The sequence below is a fragment of the Phascolarctos cinereus genome, unplaced genomic scaffold (genome assembly GCF_003287225.1).
Source record: "Phascolarctos cinereus isolate Bilbo 61053 unplaced genomic scaffold, phaCin_HiC Scaffold_726;HRSCAF=1367, whole genome shotgun sequence".
Lineage (NCBI taxonomy): Eukaryota > Metazoa > Chordata > Mammalia > Diprotodontia > Phascolarctidae > Phascolarctos > Phascolarctos cinereus.
In genome coordinates, this window is record NW_027556098.1 from 321,283,101 (window position 1) to 321,305,182 (window position 22,082).

Here is a 22,082-nt window from a genome sequence, read left to right on the forward strand (position 1 = left end):
AATGGTTGGATCAGCTCACAACTCCACCAATAATGCACTGAGTTCTCTTACTCTTGCCATCTGGGAATTGCAGGAACAAGTGGGGGTGAGGAAGACTGTCAGGCCTAAGAAATTTTGGAAATCTAATGGAATCCCTGAAGTGGAGGTGATACCCGAAAGTCCTAGTTTAATCTCTACCTGACACATGAATTCATTCTACATCATTCCTGACAAGTGGTAATCCTGCCTCTGCTCAAAGACCTTCAATGGTTCATTAACTTATGAGGTAGGCCATTCCATTGTTGGACAGCTTTAATTATTCAATTCAATTCAATTCAATTAAACAAACATGTATTACGAATGTACCCTGATCAAGGCCCTGCACTAGATGATGGTAATATAAAAAGAGAAATGCTATCCCTCCCCTCAAGGAGTTTATATTTCACTGGGGAAATGAGGAGGACAACAGTTGTTAAGAAGTTCTTTCTTAGATCCAGCTGAAATCTATCTCTGCAACCTTACCCATTGATTCTGCTTTTTCCCTGCATGCAATGTCTCTTGCATATGACAGTCCTTCAGTCACTTGACAATAATCTACTCCTGACTGTGTTACTTACTACCTGGGTGATTTCATGCAAGTAACTGCTCTCTCTGTCTCTGTCTCTCTCTTTACCCCCTCGTACCTTAGTTTGTCCATCTTTGGATAAGTCAGAGTATCTCAAAGTTTTCTTCCAGATACTGATCCTATGATTTTATGATTTCCCAGATGCAGACATTTACCTACCTTCCAGGGACATCATACGGTATGAGGGTCTTAGGGTCTTGGGAGAAAAATTAGGTTATCTTTTTCTTTGGATCAGGAGAAGATTGCAGTGTGAGAGTGAGTGGCTTTTTTTCCTTTTAATTATTAGGTTACGGAAAGCATTGAGATGGATGAGGTCCACTACAGAAAAAAGTAGTGTCAACATTAGAGCCAGCACCAAGTTTGTTACTGAAAACCTTTTACCCTGGGCCAAGAAAGATAGGGGCTTTGACTATAGGAGTAGGGAGTATAGGAGTATAGGAGTACAGGAGCATGAACTCATCCTCAGACTTGCCAGTCTTACAGACACTCATATTTTCTCACAAATTAGCTACATGACCCTGGGCAAATCACTTAATTTCTCTGAGCCTTTATTTTCCTAATCTGTAAAAAGGGGATAATAATACAAGGCTGTTGTAAAGAAAATGTTTTATTAACTGTAAAGGGCTCTGCAGATGTGTCAGACAGGTGGAACAGTGATTATGTCACTGGGCCTGGAGTCCGGAAGACCTGAATTCAAATCTGTCTCAGACGCTTAGCTGTTCGACCCTGGGCAATTCACTTAACCTCTATTTGCCTGAGCTTCTCCAACTGTATAATGGGGTTAATAACAGCATCTGTCTTGCAGAGCTCTCATGAGGATCAAATGAGATAATATTTATAAAGAGCTTAGCACAGTGCCTAGTCATAGGAGGAATTTAATAAAGCTTATTTCTTTCAATTTTATTTCCTCCTCCTCCTTCTTTTTCCTCTTCCTCCCCTTTCTCTTTCTTCTTTCCATTTATTCCCCTCCTCCTTCTCCTCTTTCTCATTACTACTGTAATTCTTGCAGACACATGACCACACCGGGGCCTGAAACAAGAGTCAGGAGACTCAAGTATTGAGAACAGCACCATCTTCCTGCTTCCCAATGTGCTTGTTAGCACTGAAGAAGACGGGCGCCAGTGACGGGAGGGTTGAATGTTTTGGCATCTCCAGTGAAGCAAACATAGCCTAACCTTAGGGCGGAGCTCATGAGAGAGAATCAGTGAAGCTGGAAAGATGTTAGAGCAGCCAAAGGGGTCCATTCCACTTTCTACTTCCTACTGGGAAGGATTGCACTGAGATTCCTTCAGAGGTCTCTGGGTGGTACAAATGAAGCTACGGATACCCTCATTCTCCTTCCCTTACCACCTGCCTTCCCTGGGTCATCAAACTTTTTGCATTAGAAGAGAGGATATGCCTCTGACATCTGAGGTCTCTTCTAATGCAAAAAGTTTGATGACTCAGGGATACCCGTGAGACCAGAGGCCTCAGTTTCTTCTCTTGTAAAGTGGAGATAACATTACCTGCACTATATAGATTAATGAGGAAAGGGTCTTTGTCAACCTTACACGGCAATATAGATGTGAGCGACTCTTATTAACCTACCCTGGGGAGTTATTCACAGGCTCACTGTATAATCATAAGCATATCATTTCACCTTTGAGCCTTAGTTTTCTCATCTGCAAAATAGGCAGATTAATGCTCAAAGCCCATAGGAGTTCTGAAAGGTTAAAATAAGAAAATGAATAGCAAAGTGCCTTTTAAAAAGCAGCCGGTGGCACGGTGGATAAAGTGTTGGGTCTGGAAATTCAGCCTCAGAGACTTAATAGCCATTTGACCCTGGACAAGGCACTCGCTCTCTCTTTGCCTCAGATACCTCAACTGTAAAATGGGCATAATGGGATAGAGATGTCATTTTCCCCCCATCCAAGTTCACAGATCCCCCAAAATCTTGGACCCCAGGTTAAAGACCCATAGGCAGGGTGGCAGATTAAGAACACTATACTGAACTGGATTCAATCCCAGCTCTTTTACTTACTGCCTGTGTGAACCAAGTAGTAGGTGCCTTCCAACCAATGATTCCACGATCTTCAGTAATTATATTGTGGCTTTGATAATATGTTACCAGTAGTTTATTTGGGGTGTCTTCCTTAAGTATTTCCCAAAGGTCACATGCTAGCATCTAATGTTTTCACTACCCTACTGTAGATGGGGATGTGAGATGGGAGAGCAAGTATGCTATTAACATTTTTATTATTATTTTTAATTAAGGGCAGATGAAGTATAAAAATCAGGTCTGAATAATAGCCTTTAGCACTCACTTGCAAATGCAACAGGCATTGCTTTTTTTTTTTTAATACACACGCCCATTATTTCTGTCAATTGCTTTTGCCTTGGAAATATATTATTCCTTGGGCCCTTATTCCTCCCCCCTTCTCTTATGATTAACACAAGGGCATCCATTTCTAGAATGCCTAAAGGTTTACAAGGCACACATCTGGAGTGGAATTCAAACCCAGACCTCTGGGCTCTGAGTTCCATTTACTTGAAGGATCACAAGACCTTTCTAACTGACATGCAACTGAAACTTTCAGTATGTGTTGTCTCCCGCTACCTGCCCCCAACATCCCACCCCTCTTTGGGAGCAGGGATTATCATTTCTACATGTATCCTCAGTGCTGTGCACACAGCAAGCATTTAATAAGTACTTCATTCATTTATTCAGTTCTATCATGCTACTCCTAATTATCTACTGTGCACTGTCCTAGGTATTAAAAACAAAGATAAATGATGTGGCTATTTCTCATCGGATTCTCACAACAGCCCCCACTTTATAGATGCAAAACTCTGGCTCAGAGATTTAGGTCACATAAGTGGTAGAGGCAAGACTTGAACTCAGGTGTTCTTACTCCCAGTACTGAAACTTTCTCCCACACTATAGGCTTGGGGGAAGTATCACTTTCCTTCCTAAGTGTCTCTGGTATCTCTGACTTTGTAGACAACATTCTATTTCCCACCTTTGATCAGGCTGTGTCCTACATCTGGTATGCTTTTCCTCTTCACCCCCATCTCCTAACTCCCCATAAATTCAGCTACAGGGCCACCCTGATCCATCAAAAAGCATCTTAAAGGACCTACTATGTGCCAGGCACTCTGGCTGCAAAGTATGAAACAATGCCTACTCTCAAGGACATTATGTTCTAATGAACCTTGCAATGAAAGGCCTTCCTTGAGTTACTCTGTTAGTGTCCCCACCAAAACCACTTTGCATTTTATTGGTACATATTGTGTATTGACTTACCTGTGTACATGCCATTTTCCTCCCCCACCAGCCCTAGTAGAATGTAAAGTCTTGGGGGCAGGGACAGTTTCATTTTTTCTTTTTGTATCTCTAGCACCAAGCACAGTGCCTGGTACACTATAGGTATTTACCAAATGTTTGCTGAATTGGATTATTGAATATTAGAAAACATATTCAAGGCTGCCTCTGGGCTGAGGCAGCATCAGTGGTATTGAGTGAATTTTAACAAGGAGAAAATGATGGGGACTTGATCTCTGTGTTCTCTCTGGCCTCTTCCTTCCCATCTTTCTAACTAATCCCTTCCTTCCTGACAAAGGTCTGGGATTCTGGGACTTACAGACCTACACTTGAGTCTTGGCATAATAATAATTCATGTGTATTTAGCATTTCAGAGTTTACAAAACACTTTCCCCCACAGCAACCCTGTTTCCCAATACTGTGAGGAAGATGAAACAAGATAAGAATAATAATAATTAGCATTTACATAATGCTTTAAGGTTTGCAAAACACTTTATGTATGCCATCTCATTTGACTCTGAGGCTTAGAAAGACTTTGAGATCAATTAATCCAACCTCTTTTCCTGGATAGGGTTCAGGGAAGGTAAAGCTAGAAGTAGTAGATCCGTTTATTATGCTGCTGCCTGGGGTTCTTGCCACTGCTCCGTCTCAGTATCTGTGGTTAGATCTGTTGTGATGCCTACTGAATCTGGGTCGTCCTGTTTATAAAGGCTAAGGTTTGGGAGGGGGCCCAAGCTTCAGTATTGACCCAGACGTCCTATTTCCTGGGTGTTCCTGCAGAGGAAGGGACTAAAGACGTTCAGAGGCAGCCATGTGCCCAGGAGGCCACTTAGGCTTTCTTTGGGCACCTGTCCTATGTGGGACGATGGAGGAGATGGCTGATGCTTGCCAGGCTGGCACACTGCAGCCATCTCCAAAAGGAGGCTTGTTCAGCTCAGTTTCAACATCTGGAATTAAGACAATATTTGTTGCTAATCAGTGGCTCTAGAGACATTTGGTTTTCAGTGACTTTGATGTTCATGAAGAATTCTTAACTGGAAGGGTCCTTAGGGTTCATCTAGCCCCACTTTTCACTCAGTGCAAGAAGTGGATCTGCAGCATCCTGAAACACTATCATCTTCCCTCTGCCCGAGTGTCCCCAGTGATGGGGAGCTTACTACCTCGCACAGAAGCCAGTTTCACTGGTGAACAGCTCTGGTTATTAAGTTCTCTTCTCTGTCACTTATGTCAGCTGGATGGAACAGTGGATAGTGTTCAAATCTGCCCACAGATACTTACTAGCTGTGTGACCCTGGGCATGTCACTTAACCCTGTTTGTCTCAGTTTCCTCATCTATAAAATGAGCTAGAGAAGGAAATGGCAAAACATTTTAGTATGTTTGCCAAGAAAACCCCAAATGGGGTCAGGAAGAGTCAGACACAACTGAAAAATGACTGAATAACAACAGCTGTGTGACCCTGGATGAGTCCCTTAATCTCTGTCTGCCGTCTGTGAAATGGACAAAATAACAATACCTACTTCCCAGGGTTGTTGTGTTAGGATCAAATGAGACAGTATTTGTAAAGTGTTTTGCAAACCTTAAAGTGTCACATAAATGCTAGTGATTATGATGATATACCCTATCTAAATCACAAATGATCCCTGTGGGGAGAAGCTATTAATGTGACCAGTACCAAACAATTTCCTGAATTACTACACTGGCATTCCAAGCTAGCCACCATCTTTAATCCAGCAACTGGATGTAATTCAACATCTATTTATCAATCACTGACTTTGCCCAGGGGAAGAGGTAGCATGTGGGGGGGGGGAGAGGGAGGGGGGAGAGACAGACAGAGGAGAGAGAGAGAAGAGAGAGAGAGAGAGAGAGAGAGAGAGAGAGAGAGAGAGAGAGAGACAGAGAGAGAGACAGAGAGAGAGAGAAAGTGAGAGAGAGAGAGAGCGCTAACGAGTTGGCTTTGGAGTCAGGGAGATTTGGGCTCAAGCCTCACTTTGGTTGCTATACTGGCTCTGTGGCCCTGGGCAGTCCATACTTTTCTACACTGGTAGAGGGAATTCCTCACTACTACAGAATTATGAAATTACAGTACTAGTCCCCTATCCTCCCATCCCCCACTCCACTTGTGCTAAACCCCGGAAATACAAAGACAAAGTACTCCAGCCTTGAAACCATTTGTCTTCTATTCCAGGTGAGAAGCAATACAGCACAGATACACAGATAGATAGCATTTCTTGTCTATACCTTTCCAATGAGATCACTTACTGCGTTATTTGGTAGCTTTTCTATTCCATATCTTATTCTACACTGTAAAATCCTTGGGGCTCTGTTTTGTACCTGTCTGCATTCCTTCTAGCCTTACTTAACCCACTGCAAAACACAAAATAATACTGCTGATGCCCAATGAGTGGTTTTGTTGTTGCTGTTGTTGGCTTTCTTTTTTTTTGCTGAGTTATGGAATGAATGAATGAATGAATGAATGAATGAATGAATGAATGAAAGGAAACCCATCTGGACCTGCCACTCACTGGGGCAAACTTACAAGCAAGAGCATTCCCATGACCACCATGTCTCACTTTGCAAAGCTGTTTTGGACCATGGCTATCTCTTCTTAGGACACATTCTTAGCTGTCTGACTCTGTTCCCCTGGAGCCAAAATTTGAAACAGATGCTACCCAATTCTGGAGAAAATGAACAATCACAGCTGATTCTTGACTGGTGTTTGAACGCCAAAACCCTGCCTGATTTTCCCTCAATAAGTGAGTCACCAGATCTACTGTGTGCCAGGCACTGTGCTAAGCACTGGGGATACAAAGAAAGGCAGTTCCTGCCCTTAAGGAGCTTACAATCCATGACAACATGCAAACAACTATGTATAAACAAGCTATAACCAAGATAAATTTTGAAGGCACTTGAATTAAGGGGTATCAGGAAAGGCTTCCTGCAGAAGGTGGGAGAAGGTGGGATCTTAGCTGGGACTTGGAGAAAAGGAGGAGGGGGAGAATTCCAGACGTGGGTGACAGCCAGTGAAAATGACTCAGGGATCATGGTTTACCTGGTGCTTTCATAAATGTGATCTTATTTTACTCCCCTTCAACAATCCTGTGAGAGGATATAGGGGAAGGATTACTCTCCCCATTTTTTCAAATAGGGAAACTGAGGCTTAGGGGTAAAATGACTTACCTGGGGCTAGAACCAGGATTTGAACCGAGACTAGAGCACTTTCCATCCTGCCTGTATCATTGTCGTTGCTGCTCAGAAGTGTAAGACTCTCATTTAATCTATGCTAGGGATTGATTCTACTAAAGACCTTCAATGCTTCCTGCTAGAGGCAGCTAGGTGGCGCCACAGACACAGAGTGTCAGGAAGACAGGCAAACAGGATTAAGTGACTTGCCCAGGGTCACACAGCTAGTAAGTGTCTGAAGTCACATCTGAATTCATGAAGATGAGTCTTCCTGACTCTAGGCCTGGCACTCTATCCACTGGGCCACCTGGCTGCCCACTTAAGTGTTGTTCCCATCCTTATGACCCTGGGCTCCCAAAGGCTCTCTTAGCAAGGCACAATCTTTTCCTCTACCATGGAATTACTTTGTATTTACTTATGATATGTCACATCTACCAAGTGGAATGTAAATTCTGTGAGGGTAGGGATGACTTTTTTTTTCTCGATCTTTGTATTCCTAACCTCTATCAGTATCTGGCACATAGCAGGTGCCTCATAAATATTTGCTGAATTGAATGGTCGGAGATTTGCCGGATTCCACCAAGCTGGAAATTCTATAATGACTGCGCTGTTGAGACCTGAGGCCCACCTAGCTAAAGACTGAGAAGCTCCTCATCAGAGGGCTGCTTCCCCGAAGGTGACATTTTCAGTCTCGTCAACTGGCAAATGCTACTTTTAAGGCATTGATAGGCCATCATATGTTTAATGGCCAAGGAAACCATAACTGTGGATTTCTGAAAGATTGAAGTCAAGTATTGGGGAGCAACCAAATCAACTAAGATGATAAAGGGCCTCAAGGAACTGTTTATGGAACTAGCGATGCTTTGCCTAGGAAAGAGAGCCCTTGGGAGCTCTCTTCAGGATGTGAAGGTTATCACGCAGAAGGCTTAGACTCCGTCCATCTGGCTCCAGAAAACAGGACCAGGGACAGGGTTAGAAGCTACACAGAGCCCAGTCTGTGCTTGCTGTCCCAAAATAGGACGAGCTGCTCTCCTGGGAAGGAGTGGGCATCCTCTTCACTGGAGATCTCCAAGATGAAGCTGCCCAAGCCCTCGCTTGCCAGGTAGGTCATAGAGAGGATGCTTATTCAGTAAGGGTTGTAGCTGGGAGGCTGCTAATGTCCCTTCCAACTTTGCAATTCTGTGTTTCTGAGCATGAGCCTGAATCTGGTTGTCTTAACAGCCCTTATTCTGGGAGCAGGCAGGACAAAGATTTAATGCTACAGTAGTTGGGCTGCGGTTTAGTGAGCTGCTAAACAGCTATATGGATTCAGTGCTGCTGAGGGGATCAACTGAAAGGCAGAGACCTAATTGGATCAATGGCGCTTTGGTGTGACCTGCCCAAACTCCTGATCCATCACTCTCCCTTCCTTGGCCCATTGCTTTCAACGAGCTGCACCATCTGTCCCAAAGGCTTATTTGGTGCACGAGGCTTGGGTTGTTAAGTGGTGGTTTCATTACTTTAGACTCACATAACGTCAGAGCTGGAGGAAACCTGGGGAAGATTATCTCACTTAAATCTCCTAATTTTGCAGAGAAGGAAATGAGGCCCAGTACAGGGAAGTGTCTGACCTAGATCACAGAGACAGTAGCTAAGATGTCCCCGGGGCACAGAGTGCTGGGCCTGGAGTCAGGAGGACCTGAGTTCAAATCTGACCTCAGACACTTATTAGCTGTGTGACACTAGGCAAGTCAGTTTGCCTCAGTTTACTGGTCTGTAAAATGGGGATAATAATGGCACCAACCTCCAAAGTTGTTGCAAGGATCAAAGGAGAATAATATTTGTGAAGCATTTAGCATATGCTTGGCACATAGTAGGTGATATGTTTATATATTTTAGTAAGCACTAGTCATGAAGATGATGATGCTGATGATGCTGATGATGCTGAAGAAGCAAATCTGGGACTTGAATCCAGAATACTGACTCTTACTGCAGTGGTCTTTCCATGACTTCATTAAATGGTAAAAATTTGGGAACTACTATTAGTCCACATTTTCACTGCCCCCAAATATAGGTAGGCTATATCTGCTGCCCCAAAATGGGACAAAATTATGGACTCTCCAATTTGGGATTTTGGAGAGTCACAATGTTTTGATACCTAATGTCATGTTTTACTCACAATAAGTGCCAATTAAATATTGTTTGTTAAATTGAATTGAATAAGAAGAGACTGGCCAAAGTTATTTCTACCTGAAACAGGACTCTTCTTTACAATATTCCTAAGAGGGGTCATCCAGGCCCTGCTTGAAGACATCCCATGTTGGAGAACCCACTACCTAAGAGTCAGTTCATTCCCCTTATGGACAGATTTCTTTGAAAGGAAAGCACACAAGGAAGGAAGCAGGTGGAGCCAAGATGACGGAGTGAAAGCAGTGATTTGCTTGAGCTCTCCCCGAACCCCCTCCAAATACTCATAAAAAATGGCTCTAAACAAATTCTAAAGCAGCAGAACTTACAAAAAGACAGAGTGAAACAAATTTCCAGCCCAAGACAACCTGGATGATTGATCAGAAAGGTATATCGTGTCAGGCTGGGAACCGAGCGCAGTACGGCATGGGTGCGCAGGCTGCAGCAAACCTGGAGCAGGCCTCAGAGGACTGAATCGCAGGTAGCTGTGGTGGTTTCCAGACCCCTCAATCCATGAATGCCAAAGACAACTTAGAAGGTCAGTGGGAAAAGTCTGTTTCTGCAGTGCTGAGAGAAAGGAATGTGGGGTCTCAGAGCCAGAGCGTGGGTGCCTGGGAGGTAGCTTCATCCTGAGCTTCCGGCCCACAGAATGAGGGGGAATCCAGTGGCTGATCAGAGAGGGATTGCAGGGATCTCTTTGCCAGTGCTGAGGCAGGAATCTCTTGCTTTGCCCATGTTTGGATCTGGGTCACAGTTGTGGGCGGTCGTCCTGGGGTGAGGAGGAGCACTGGTGTGGTGGAACTTGTAGTGGCTTCAGAGAGGAAACCCTCCTCACAGTTACAGGGCAGAAAGGAGTACTTGTGGTCACAGGTCAGGAAAGGAGTAAATACCTTGCCCCTTATCATACCACCTTGGAAGAACTGAAAATTTGTAGGTCCCTACAAGTATCTCTGAAAACAGCTGTACAAACCCCCAAAGCTTGGGACAGTACATTCTCCACATTGGAAGCAGACTCTTACCTTAACAAAGAGTTTAAAACTCAAGTAATTGGCCGGGATCATGAGCAAGCAGCGCAAAAAGAGTCAGACCCTAGAATCTTACTTTGGTGACAAAGAAGATCAAACTATACAATAAGAAGAAGACAACAAAGTCAAAGCTCCTACATCTAAAGCCTCCAAGAAAAATATGAATCAGTCTCAGGCCTTGGAAGAGCTCAAAAGGGATTCTGAGAAGCAAGTAAGAGAAGTACAGGAAAAACTAGGAAGAGAAATGAGAGTGATGCAAGAAAATCATGAAAAACAAGTCAACAGCTTGCTAAAGGACACCCAAAAAAATACTGAAGAAAATAACACCTTACAAAATAGCCTAACCAAAATGGCAAAAGAGATCCAAAAAGCCAATGAGGAGAAGAATGCCCTAAAAAGCAAAATTGGCCAAATGGAAAAGGAAGTCCAAAAGCTTACTGAAGAAAATACTTCCTTAAAAATTAGAATAGGGCAACTGGAAGCTAGTGACTTTATGAGAAATCAAGACACTGTAAAACAAATTCAAAATAATTAAGAATTAGAAAACAATGTGAAATATCTCATTGGAAAAACAACTGACCTGGAAAATAGGTCCAGGAGAGAGAATTTAAAAATTATTGGACTATCTGAAAGCCATGATCGAAAAAAGAGCCTAGACATCATCTTTCAAGAAATTATCAAGGAAAACTGCCCTGGTATTTTAGAACCAAAGGGCAAAATAGAAATTGAAAGAATCCACCAATCTCCTCCTGAAAGAGATCCCCAAAGGAAAACTCTTAGGAATATTATAGCCAAATTCCCGAGTTCCCAGGTCAAGGAGAAAATATTACAAGCTGCCAGAAAGAAACAATTCAAGTACTGTGAAAACACAATCAGGATAAGACAAGATTTAGCAGCTTCTACATTAAAGGACCGCAGGGCATGGACTATAATATTCCGGAGGGCAAAGGAGATAGGATTACAACCAAGAATCACCTACCCAGCAAAACTGAGTATAATCCTTCAGGGGAAAGGAAGGTACACAGACACAGACACAGACAGAGACACAGACAGACAGAGACACACACAGACAGACAAACACACACACACGAGATAGTACTTCAGATTTTACACAAATCAGATATTTTGGGAAAAGGTATAACTCATATTCAGGCAATTTGTTAAGACACACAGGAAGAAAGAAGGTCTTGCCGTGCCAGACCCCATCTTAGAAGTGTCAATGGCTTCCCACTGCCTTTAGAACAACATATAAACACCTATGTTTGGCACTGAAAGCCCTTCACAACATGATTCCAACTTATCTTTCTAGATTGATTGCACATTTTGTCCCATCTTGTATTTCACATTTCAAATGGCTCTGTACATAACACCCCATCTCCTGCCTCTGCTCTTTTGTATAGACTCTCTGTCCATGCCTGGAATGCTTTACCTCCTCTTGTCCATCTCACTGAACCACGAGCTTCCTTCAAAGCACAGATTAGGTTCTACCTTCTACAGCTTATTTTTATTATAGAATTTATATTATAGAATCTATACTATAGAATTATTTTTCTATAAATTATTTCTGTGGATTATTATAGATATAATAAGAATAATCTATACATTATTTTTAATAGATTATTTATAGAAGGCCTTTCCTGATGCCTCCCTGCCTGTTCATGGTTTCTCCTGAAATTACTTTGTCTTATCTTTTGCATTTATTGATCAGTGTACATGTTATATTTCATTGGTAGAACAGAAGTATCTTGAGGAGAGGGCCTTCTCCTTCCCCCTCCTTTCTTTGGATCATCAGTGCCTAGCATAGAGCAGGTATTTAATATATACTTGTTGAAATGAACTGAACTGAGTAGGTATGAATTTTGCTTTTTAGGACAAGTTGACATTAAGGGATGCTGTGATACATAGAGAGTCACTCTAAATCCAAGGGAGTGACTTGGGGAAACTGAGAGCAAGCAGGGGTGCACATATGCCTATGTACACTTTGTCTAACAACAATAACAACAAAAACTTTGCATTGACTAAATAATGAAGAAAATGGTTTGGCCAGGCTCTGGAGACAACTGAATTATTTAGTATATTTCCATTTCAATGAGTTAGTCAAGACAATTGCTATTTTCTAAGGCTTTTTCTCCTTAAAAAATAAAAAGGTCTCTTGTATTTTGGATAAAATAATCTACAGCAGTGACCTTTGTTGAGACAACAGTGTGCATTTTAGGAACAACTGTACTTAGCAACTTTAATATTGCAAGGATCTGTGACCTCAGATCTGTGAGTGTTCCTTCCACCCAAGCAGATTTAAAACTTCTTTGTTATATTGTAAACCTTAGGAAGGAAAGGAATGTGTCTCACTGAAATTTTTTATTTTCCCCAGTGATGGGCGTGGAGCTCTGAATACAGCAGGTGCTTACTAAACATTGCTTGGAAAAAACTCCCTTCACAACTTAGCAGAAGGTAGCCATGAGTTCTTGGTTCCAAAAAAATCATCACTGGTGGCTAAGTTACCAGGGATGTACCTCTCCAAACTTAGCTATGACGGTCCTGAGAGGACAGAATAGAGTTCATTGCCAAGACCACATTTGAGAGCTTCACAGCTTCTCAAGAACTGCTTTCAGGATGCCATGTTTTCTTCTCTGCCACATTTGGGTATGGAGGTAGTCGTTACTGGAGGAAGGTAAGTTATGTACGTGAATATAATACAATCGATCATAAGCCTTCTTCCTTTAGATTGTTGGGATGACAAAATACCTGGTTAAATTTTAAGGATCCAAATTCATTTTGGGATTTACAGAACCATCTTACTTATCTGGAGGTCACTTAACTACCAGGTAGTTCAAATATTTGCAACACAGCCAAGAAAAGAAAGAAGCCTAAATTGTCCTTGAGCAGCCTAAATAGATGTTATAAATTCCCTGCAGTCAAATTTTTGTACTTTGCTTAGAGAGTCTCTTAGGACTTCCCTTAGCACCTATTTACTCTTACTTGAGACATGGTGGTAACAAGTATGGTTCATTTGTTTCTAAACCCACAGCAGATCAGAAACAGCTGCTAGGACTGGAGGCAGGCCCACCAATGGCAAAGAAGAATGAGAACAGACAATAAATCAGGAAGCAGAAGATCGCCAGTGGCAGACACAGAATTCCAAGAACTCAGCCATCTGGGGCTACTTCATGCAGGTACCAAACGCCCTATGCACTTCACTAAACTCAAGGGTCATCATTACTCCATGCGCAGGATAATAATTGATGTTCGCAATGATTAAACATCAGTATAAAATCAAATAACATCCAACACCCTGTTTATGAAGGCAAGGAAGTGCGGTAATTTATTTTAGAAAGATTTCCATGGCAAGGGTTAAGAGGAGGAAAACACCTGGCATTTTGGGAGTTAAACTTTTGGATGACTGGAACATTTAGTTATATGGAAGAATTCAGCGTCCAACAACGTTCTATAAATGGGACATGCCTGGAATCTGCACGGTGATCAAATAAAAGGGCTTCTCTCAGGAGAGTCCGTATAACCCTTCTGGTGAATCCTTCCCTATTAACCAGAGTTGTGAGCCCTAACACAGAATCACAGCCTCTCAGAGTAGGAAGGCACTTCAGAGGTGATAAAAGTCCAATTTGCCCCTCAATAGGTATTTACAACATCTTTGATGAGGGATTATATTGACTCTACTCCAACACCTCCAGCGATGGGGAACTTAGTCCCCGACAAAGGCAGTCCATGTCACCTCTGGGACAGCTCTATGCGGCAGGAAGGTCTTCCCCCACATCTCCATCCCCAGACTCAGCCAAAATCTGATTTCAGGTACCTTCTACCCATTGGTCCTGCTTCTGGGGTGAAACAGAACAAATTGAATTCTTATTCTCCTCGACAGCCGGCCCTTCAAATATCTGAAGAGAGCTATCACACCCTGACCCAAGTTTTCCCTTCTCCCCACGCTAAAACATCTTCAGGTTTTTCAATACCATCTCACGTGACACGGTCCCCATCCTGAAACACGGCGACTGGATCCAAACAGTCCAGGTGTGGGCCTACCAGGGCAGTGTGCAGCAAGACTGTGACTCGCCTCACGGCCATGATTCTTTCAGTGCAGCCCAGTATCACAATGGTTTTGGGGGGCTGTTGATGCCTACAGAGTCTGGGGACTCTCAAAGGCTGGCTCGTGTCCACTTGGACTTTCCCCTAAAGTTCCCCTCACTTCTACTTCAGCAGCCATTTCCTCCTAACTGGGGAGAGTCAGGTTCAGCTAGCAGTCTCCCTTCCTGGCTTGTGAGAGGCACTGAATGATTGCCTTCCTCAGGAGGAATGGGCATGACCACAACACCTATTTGGTGCGTGCGGCTGTTTTGTTTCCCAGTAAGGAAGGGCCCTTGGCTCCTGGCTGTTTCCTTTCACGCTGACTTCGGCTTGGTGGGGCTGATTTATGCTCTGCTGCCAAACTATGTCTAATTCTAAGGGAAAGCAGTAAACCGGACAAGGAGCTGAGTGAGTTCCTATGGCAGGGACAGCTGGCTCTCTCCCCATTGGGATTCCACAAGTGTAAGGTGCCAGGAGAGTCCTGTGGGAAGCCGAGGGGTTTGAAAACAAGATCTTGTTGTGACCTGCCTCCACCTGCCAGGCAAATACTGTGCCACAAAGGATGGACCAAGCAGAGTAGTTAGAGTTGGAGACTTGGAGTCAGGAAGGCCTGAGTTTAAGTCCTGCTGTGTGACCCTGGGTAAATTACTTAACCTCTCTCAGCCTCAGCTTTCTCATCTGTAAGATGGGAACAATAAATAAATAAAGAAATGAATCATATTAATGCTTAATGTACAGGGTGGTTGTTGTGAGGATAAAATGCTATGTGATACATGTATAATAGCTTTGCAAACCTTAAAGTGCTGCAGAAATTGAGGCTGTTATCTCTTTTATTTTTATTAGTCAGGGAAAGTGGAAAGGCAGCAAGCCTCACTGAACTAAGACTGAGGCTCTGGTCTGAGTTCTGATTTCAACAGTGTGAAACTGGGGAGAGCACTAGAGCTGGAGCTGAACCCCAGCTCAACTTTTTACTGCTTGGCCTCAGACAAATCACGCCACCACTCTCAGTCTTGGTTTCCTCCTCTGTAAAATGATGGGCCTGGACCAGATGATCGGCAAAGTCCCTCCTAGCTCAAAATCCACTGACCCTGTAAGTGCTTAGTGATGGCCTTATTAGCTCTGGAACTGGATGTCCTCAAAACATCTCCAACTCAACCAATATGGAGCTCATTATCTTTTTCCCTAAGCCCTCCCCTCTTCCAAATATCTTTCTCTTTCCTTCTGTCTTTCTTTCCGGAGGCAATCAGGGTTAAGTGATTTGCCCAGGGTTTCACAGTTAGTAAGTGTCTGAGGTCGAATTTGAACTCAGGTCCTCCTGACTCTAGGGCTGGTGCTCTATCCACTGTGCCACCTAGATGACCCTAAACATCTTTATTTCTCTCTGACGCAACACCATCCTTCCAGTCTCCCATTTTCGTAACCTCAGCATCATCCTCATCTCCTCACTCTCTCTCACCCCCCATCTCCAGTCACTTGCCAGATCTTGCCATTTATACCTCCAAAGCATCTCTCACGTCTGACCTCTTCTTTATACTCAAACAACTATCCCCTTAGTTCAGGCCCTCATTGTCTCTCCCCAGATTCTTGCGATGGTCCTATAACTGGTCTCCCTGCCTCAAGCTCCTTCACCAACCCAGGCCGACCTCCACTCTACTGCCAAAGTAATTCTCTTTGATCAAAGATTTGACCCTTATCAATCAGCTCCACTTGTTCCTTACTGTCTTTAGGAGCAAATGTAAACCCCTGTTCAGCTTTTAAACATATCCTTCACAACACATTCTCCAATCTATTTACCCAGCCACATTAAATATTACTCCTCCTACCCTTTGGGATCTAGTCAGATTGTCATCTAATTAGCATAGTTCCTGGCACATAGGAAGCGTTGACTTGTCTTGATTGACTGTTCTCTCTGCTCCTCCCACTGGACACTCTGTCATCTCCTGTTTCTCTGGGCCTTTGTCCTGGCTGTCCCCCAGGCCTGGAATGCACTTCCACCTCAACTCTGGAGTTTCTTCTTTTAAGACGCAGCTCAAGGACCACTTGCTACATGGAGCCTTTCTGAATCCCCTCAACTGCTCTCTCCCAAACTACCTACTACGTTATAATTAGTTGATGATTTGGATTTATTCTCTGTATGTTTATTTTCTATCTACTATATTTATACTACTTGAAGGCAAGGAAGTGTGGTATATACTGGAATATAAGCCCCTTGAGAGTTTAGTAGAGATTATTAGTTTTTTGCATCCCCAGTGCCTAGAACATTGCTGGACCCATAGTGGGTGCTTAATAAACACTTGTTCATTAATGACTTGACTGACTAGTATGACCTTGGGCAATGTGAAGTTTTGTTAATTGCAGAATTTTCTTTAATGTGAAGTTTGTGGTAACACATTTTAGAAAATCAGAATTCCATGTCTTCTGAGGATCTGACAATGATGTCTTCTGTACCATTTCTTCCTCCCCTTGTCTTACGTAGAATACCTGGTGGGATCACTTGCTTGATAACGTTGTTGCGTGATGTGATGGGCTACCATTGTGCCATGAAAGAACTCCTTAACAATCAGAACTCCCCAACAATGGATGGATGGGATGGGTGAGACAGGACGCCTCGGGAGGAAGTCAACTCCCCATACTTAGAGGTCTTAAAATAGAGGCTGGATGACTACCCAACGGGGGTTTTGGAGAGGGGATTCATGTTTCAGGGAGGTGTTGGCTTAATGATATCTAAGGCCCTTCTAATTCAGTGATTCTAATTCAGGTATTTGGGCATTTGGGTAATGTGAGGAGAGATGGGACTTTCACACCATGCCATATCATGTTGTATGGGAATCTCCTAGAAAAAGCCATTTGGAATATAAGCACAGAATATATTATAGGCACTGATGCATAACCCACACTTTTGACCAAAATAAATGTAACCTAAATTACTCCCAAATTGAACTCCATCATTTAGAAAACAGTGTGTTTAATGAAATTCAAATGGAATTTTGTTGGTACTCACTCATAAAATGTTGTCCATCCGTTTTCATTGCTTTTGGTTGCAAGGAGACCAGAGTTGCCATGGTAAGTCATTTGGGCCAACTCATGGCCTTGGGTGGTCACACTTTTGAGGGCACTGTTAGTGCCCATTGTCACCCAGTACACCTGGCCATCTGGAACCACCAGCCAGAGAGGCATCCCAGTGGAGTCCCTCCGCACATTCACTATGTTGCCATTGTTATCTGTGATGAGGGTGATGTCACCATCACCTGTGTAAGTGAAGTTGTACAGGTAATCTCCGGTGGGGAGGCTCTGGGTATACAGATGTTTACCACTGGTGTCAAACAAGTAGAGCTCCTGGTCAATGGGGGAGGACAGCTCATACAAATTCTGGGTGTTCAGGAATGGTTTGTTTTTCCGGATAAAGCGGATCCTGATATTTCCCAGATCAGCTACATAGAGCTCCCCATCAGCACACACGGCAAGGGAAGATGGGGAATTTAACTTAGCGTCCTTGGCATACCCATCGTCCCCAGAGAAACAGTCACAGTTGGCATCGTTCTTGCAGTCACAGCCACTGGGAGCACCAGCGACCAGGGAAATCTCCCCATTAGTGGTGACCTGCCTGATTCGGTTGATTTTCTTTTCGTCAGTCTCGGCAATGTATAGGACCCCAGTGTGAGAGACGGCCAGGGCCGTGGCAGACTCCAGAGTCGCATGGACTGCCACTTTGCTCAGTAAGAAATGGTCAATACCAGGCACCTGGCAGTGCATGGGTCTCCCAGCGACTATGCGGACTTGATGGTTCTCAGAGATCTGAAGGACCACATTGTTGTCAAGAACATAGAGGGAGTTATCCATTGGGTTGATTGCCAAATCAGTGGGCCACTCTAGGCGAACCTGGAAATAGACACAGATATAAGGTGAACTATTCTTTCTCATTACTTATTCGCTCTCCGTGACCATTGTTAACCATTCCTTCAGCAAATACTTATTAAGCTTCTACTGTGTACAGAGCCTTGGGGTAGGTCCTATGGGATAAGTTTAGACAAGACACAGTCCCAATCATTAAGGAACCTGAAGTTTATTAAGGTTAATAAAACATGGTGTTAGACGCGGCAAACATTATATAAATGTATCAGAAAGGCATAAAAGCACCGTGTGAAACCTGAGGGACAAAGTACCTACCAATCATGGATCAAGGAAGGCCTGGGGAAGAAAGTGACACCTGAAGGACCATGAGGCAGGAAATATTAACTAATGTAACGGAGAAGGCCTGGTGTAGCTGATGCGTTTAGCCCCAACACTGATACATACTGGCTAAGTGACACCCCACAAGTGGAAGTCTAACCCTTATTTGAACTCCTCTAGTGATGGCAAACTTACTACCTATTATGGCAGACCACTGCACTTCTGAATAATTCTGTCAGGAATTTTTTTTTAAAATTCAAATGAGTTCTATCTCCCTGTAACTTTGAACTCCCACTTCTCTCGATTCTGCCTTCTGGAAGACAAGGAAGATTTATTTTAATAGCAAGAACAAAAATGATGCATCATATTCCAAAAATTACATGCAAAGCCTGGTGAGGGATTTCTGATGAAGCTAGGCCACATCCAGCATTTGGCCCAGTGCCTGCTACAGAGAAGGCAGTTAGTTAATAAAGGCTTATTGACTGACAACCTGACAGCCTTTTTTCTTGAAGTCTCTCCTCCTTATACCAGCCTGAAATGGCCTTTCTCATCTACGAACTTCTATGGCAGTTAGCATCTGTGGTATTGATCCACCCACTAATCCTTTATAGCCTCATGATATCTTGGACTCTGGCATCCTGAAATGTCATTTAAGTCTTTGCTTGTTTTATTCATATTTCATGTGTTTATATTTTCTCTCACCAACTCTATTAGTGGATTCTTGAGGGTAGAGGCATCATCTTATCAGTCTCCCTGTCTCACCAAGGTCTAGCAAGGACTTTCTAAATAGAGGCCAGTCGACTGGAGCAAGCAGAGGCACTAAGAAGGGAGCCATGCAGTGTCAGAGCAGGGATCTGAACCTGGATCTCCTAAGCCCAAATCCGGGGCTCTATCCACTCTCCTCCATAGCCTGCCTACTCTTGCTGAGCAAAGCATTAAGGCTTCACAGGCCATACTGACACATCCTTTGAGGCCTAGCTCCGCAAGAACCAGCACTCATCAGGGACCTCCCGTTTAGAAAACCTTTGTGCTGCTCTGGACAGGGGAAGACAAAAATTTTAGCTGAGGCGGTTCCAGCCCTCACAATACTCATGTCTAAGAGAAGGTCAAAACAAACTGCTTTGTGGGGTTTTGCTTATTCAGCAGCCAGCTCCCCTCTGTGGCCTTTAATAATCCCCCTAGTTGGCAATGAGCCAATGGATTGGGAGTCAGGAAGGCCTGTTCATTAGGTGGAGTCAGGAAGACTCATCTCCCTGAATTCGAATCCACTAGCTGAGGGACCCTGGGCAAGTCACTTAATAACCTCTGTCTACTTTAGTTTCCTCATCTGTGAAGATCAAATGGGGATAATATATGTACTTTGCAAATCTTAAAGAGCTATACAAACCTTAGCTATTATTTCTCATTATTTCTCTCCTCTGAACCCTCCCATACTTTGACTAACTTTGTAAGACACCTATCCCTTTATCACATCCTATCTGTATTGTAATAATTTGCTTAAATACTTTTTACTTTCATATATTTTACATGGTGAGGATTGTGTCTTATCTAATTTATTTATTTTATTTTTATCATTTGTATCTTTTCCAGCCTTGGGTACAGAGATCTGTATACAGTAGGTATTGATAAGGGTTGCTGAATGAATGAATGAATGAATGAATGTTGAATCAAGGCTGTCGTCTGTTGATGGTGGCAAAGATTCATATCCCTCATCTCTCTATTTTAGACATGGCTTCCCTATTCCACATCTTTCTCCAGTCTCTGGCATCTGTTTCCTCTTCCCGTGGAGAGTGTTAGAGCCTGTGGCTTTCTGTCCCAACTGCCTTCATGCCTCCTAATCCTCTCTGGAATACGGCTTCACGGCTGCCCTTGGTTAATATCAAGACCACACTTTACTCTGAAGTGACAAGGGAATTTTCATTTTCTTAAAACTCATTTCTTGTCACCGTTGGCAGCTAAATATTTTATGCCCTCTGCCCTCTGCCCTCGTGGTACCCTGGGGACCCGACTGCAGAGATCATTATGGCTGTCACCAATGATGAAAAGATGGTCCCCAAATGCAGGAAAAGTATGTGTATGCTTGTGTTTTTGTGTAGGTTTAGGGACTATCAGAGCTGGGAAAGGACATGAGAGTGTACAATGTTAGAACACAGAATGGTAAGAGTTGAAAAGGGGTTTTCAAAACCCAGGCTAGAACAAAGAGCAGAGGATGTTAGAAATGGAAAGGCACTCAGAGATCATTCAGCCCAATGCCTCATTTTACAGTGGTAAATTTGGGCCCAGGGTAGGGAAATGATTTCCACAAGTCCATGTAATTAGTAAGGAAGACTGTTTGGACTTGATGGGGATTCTGACCCCTGAAGGAGCAGAAATTAGAGCAGAGATTCCATGATTCAGATTGTTTCTTGACTCCAAAGCCCTCTCTATGCCACCATGCTGCCTCTGATTACGAATCAGTGCACACCTACACATTTATAGATATTACTTCACCAAACAATGTGACTAGGAAGGAAGCCAGTAAAGAAAGGAGATATTAATGATTATCTCAGTAAACCTTCTAGAAAGTCTATTAAACAGACCGTAGACAGGTAAGACAGAACTAGACCAAAGGTCAGATGACCTTTCCTAACTCATTGTGTGGCTGAGGCCAGGTCACTTCACCTCATGGGCTGGTGATTACTCATCTTCTAATTGGGAACAATAATAAGGAGATGGGAAAGTTATTTACTGGCCATGTGGCCTTGGGCAAATCACTTCACCTGTCTCAGACTGTTGCCTCATCTGTAAAATGAGGGAATTAGATTCACTTAATTCTAAGGTCACTCCCAGTGCTAAATTCATTCTGTGGTTTAGAAAATTTGGATTCTATTTCTACTAACTCATTCTTTGACTTTGGTCCAATTGTTTGTTCCCCTCTCTAAGCCTCAGTTTACTTCCCTGTAAAATGGGGGGGTTGGTCTAGACAATCTCTAAGGTTTCGTCTCTAAGATTCTATATCCCTAACACTTGTACTACACTACCTAACTCAAAGAGTTGTTATGTACTGAAAATAGATAATTAAGTACATTATAAAACAAAACCAAAAAAAATCACATAAATGTCAGCTAGGGAGCCAGCCTCAAATTTAAGAAGAACTGAATTCAAATCTAACCTCTGACACATACTGGCTTGGGTGACCCTGGTGCAAAATATTTAACCCAGCAACTCTCTTAAGACCCTAATTTGCAAAGGAAATACTCGAGGGACTTTCCTCACTTGAAAGCTCCCTATCTGAATGAAATTTCAGGTCCATCCCTATCTGTATTCTAGTATTATAATTCCATAGATGGTGACATTTGATGCCTGCTTTAAAGACCAGGTAGGAATTCAACAGGTGAACAGAAGGAAGGAGGGTGAGCCAGGCATAGGACCAGAACATGTGCACTATCTAACCTCATAAAGGGTGGTTATGAGGGTCAAATAATATGTATAAGCCAAATGTGAATATGAGTTATTACTATTATTATTAGGCCTTGAACCAGCTCCTGTTCTGCAGGAGAGTGAGGGAAGGTGGGA

At 43.1% G+C, this 22,082-nt stretch overlaps 1 protein-coding gene across 1 annotated transcript in view; it reads right to left on the reverse strand.

Annotated features, from left to right (window-relative positions):
* The window catches only part of TENM4 (teneurin transmembrane protein 4), a 640,191-nt gene that overhangs the window by 37,824 nt on the left and 580,285 nt on the right, over positions 1–22,082 (reverse strand). The window contains 1 exon segment of the mRNA XM_078156941.1: positions 17,359–18,236. Within this exon segment, the coding sequence (XP_078013067.1) occupies positions 17,359–18,236 (878 nt within the window).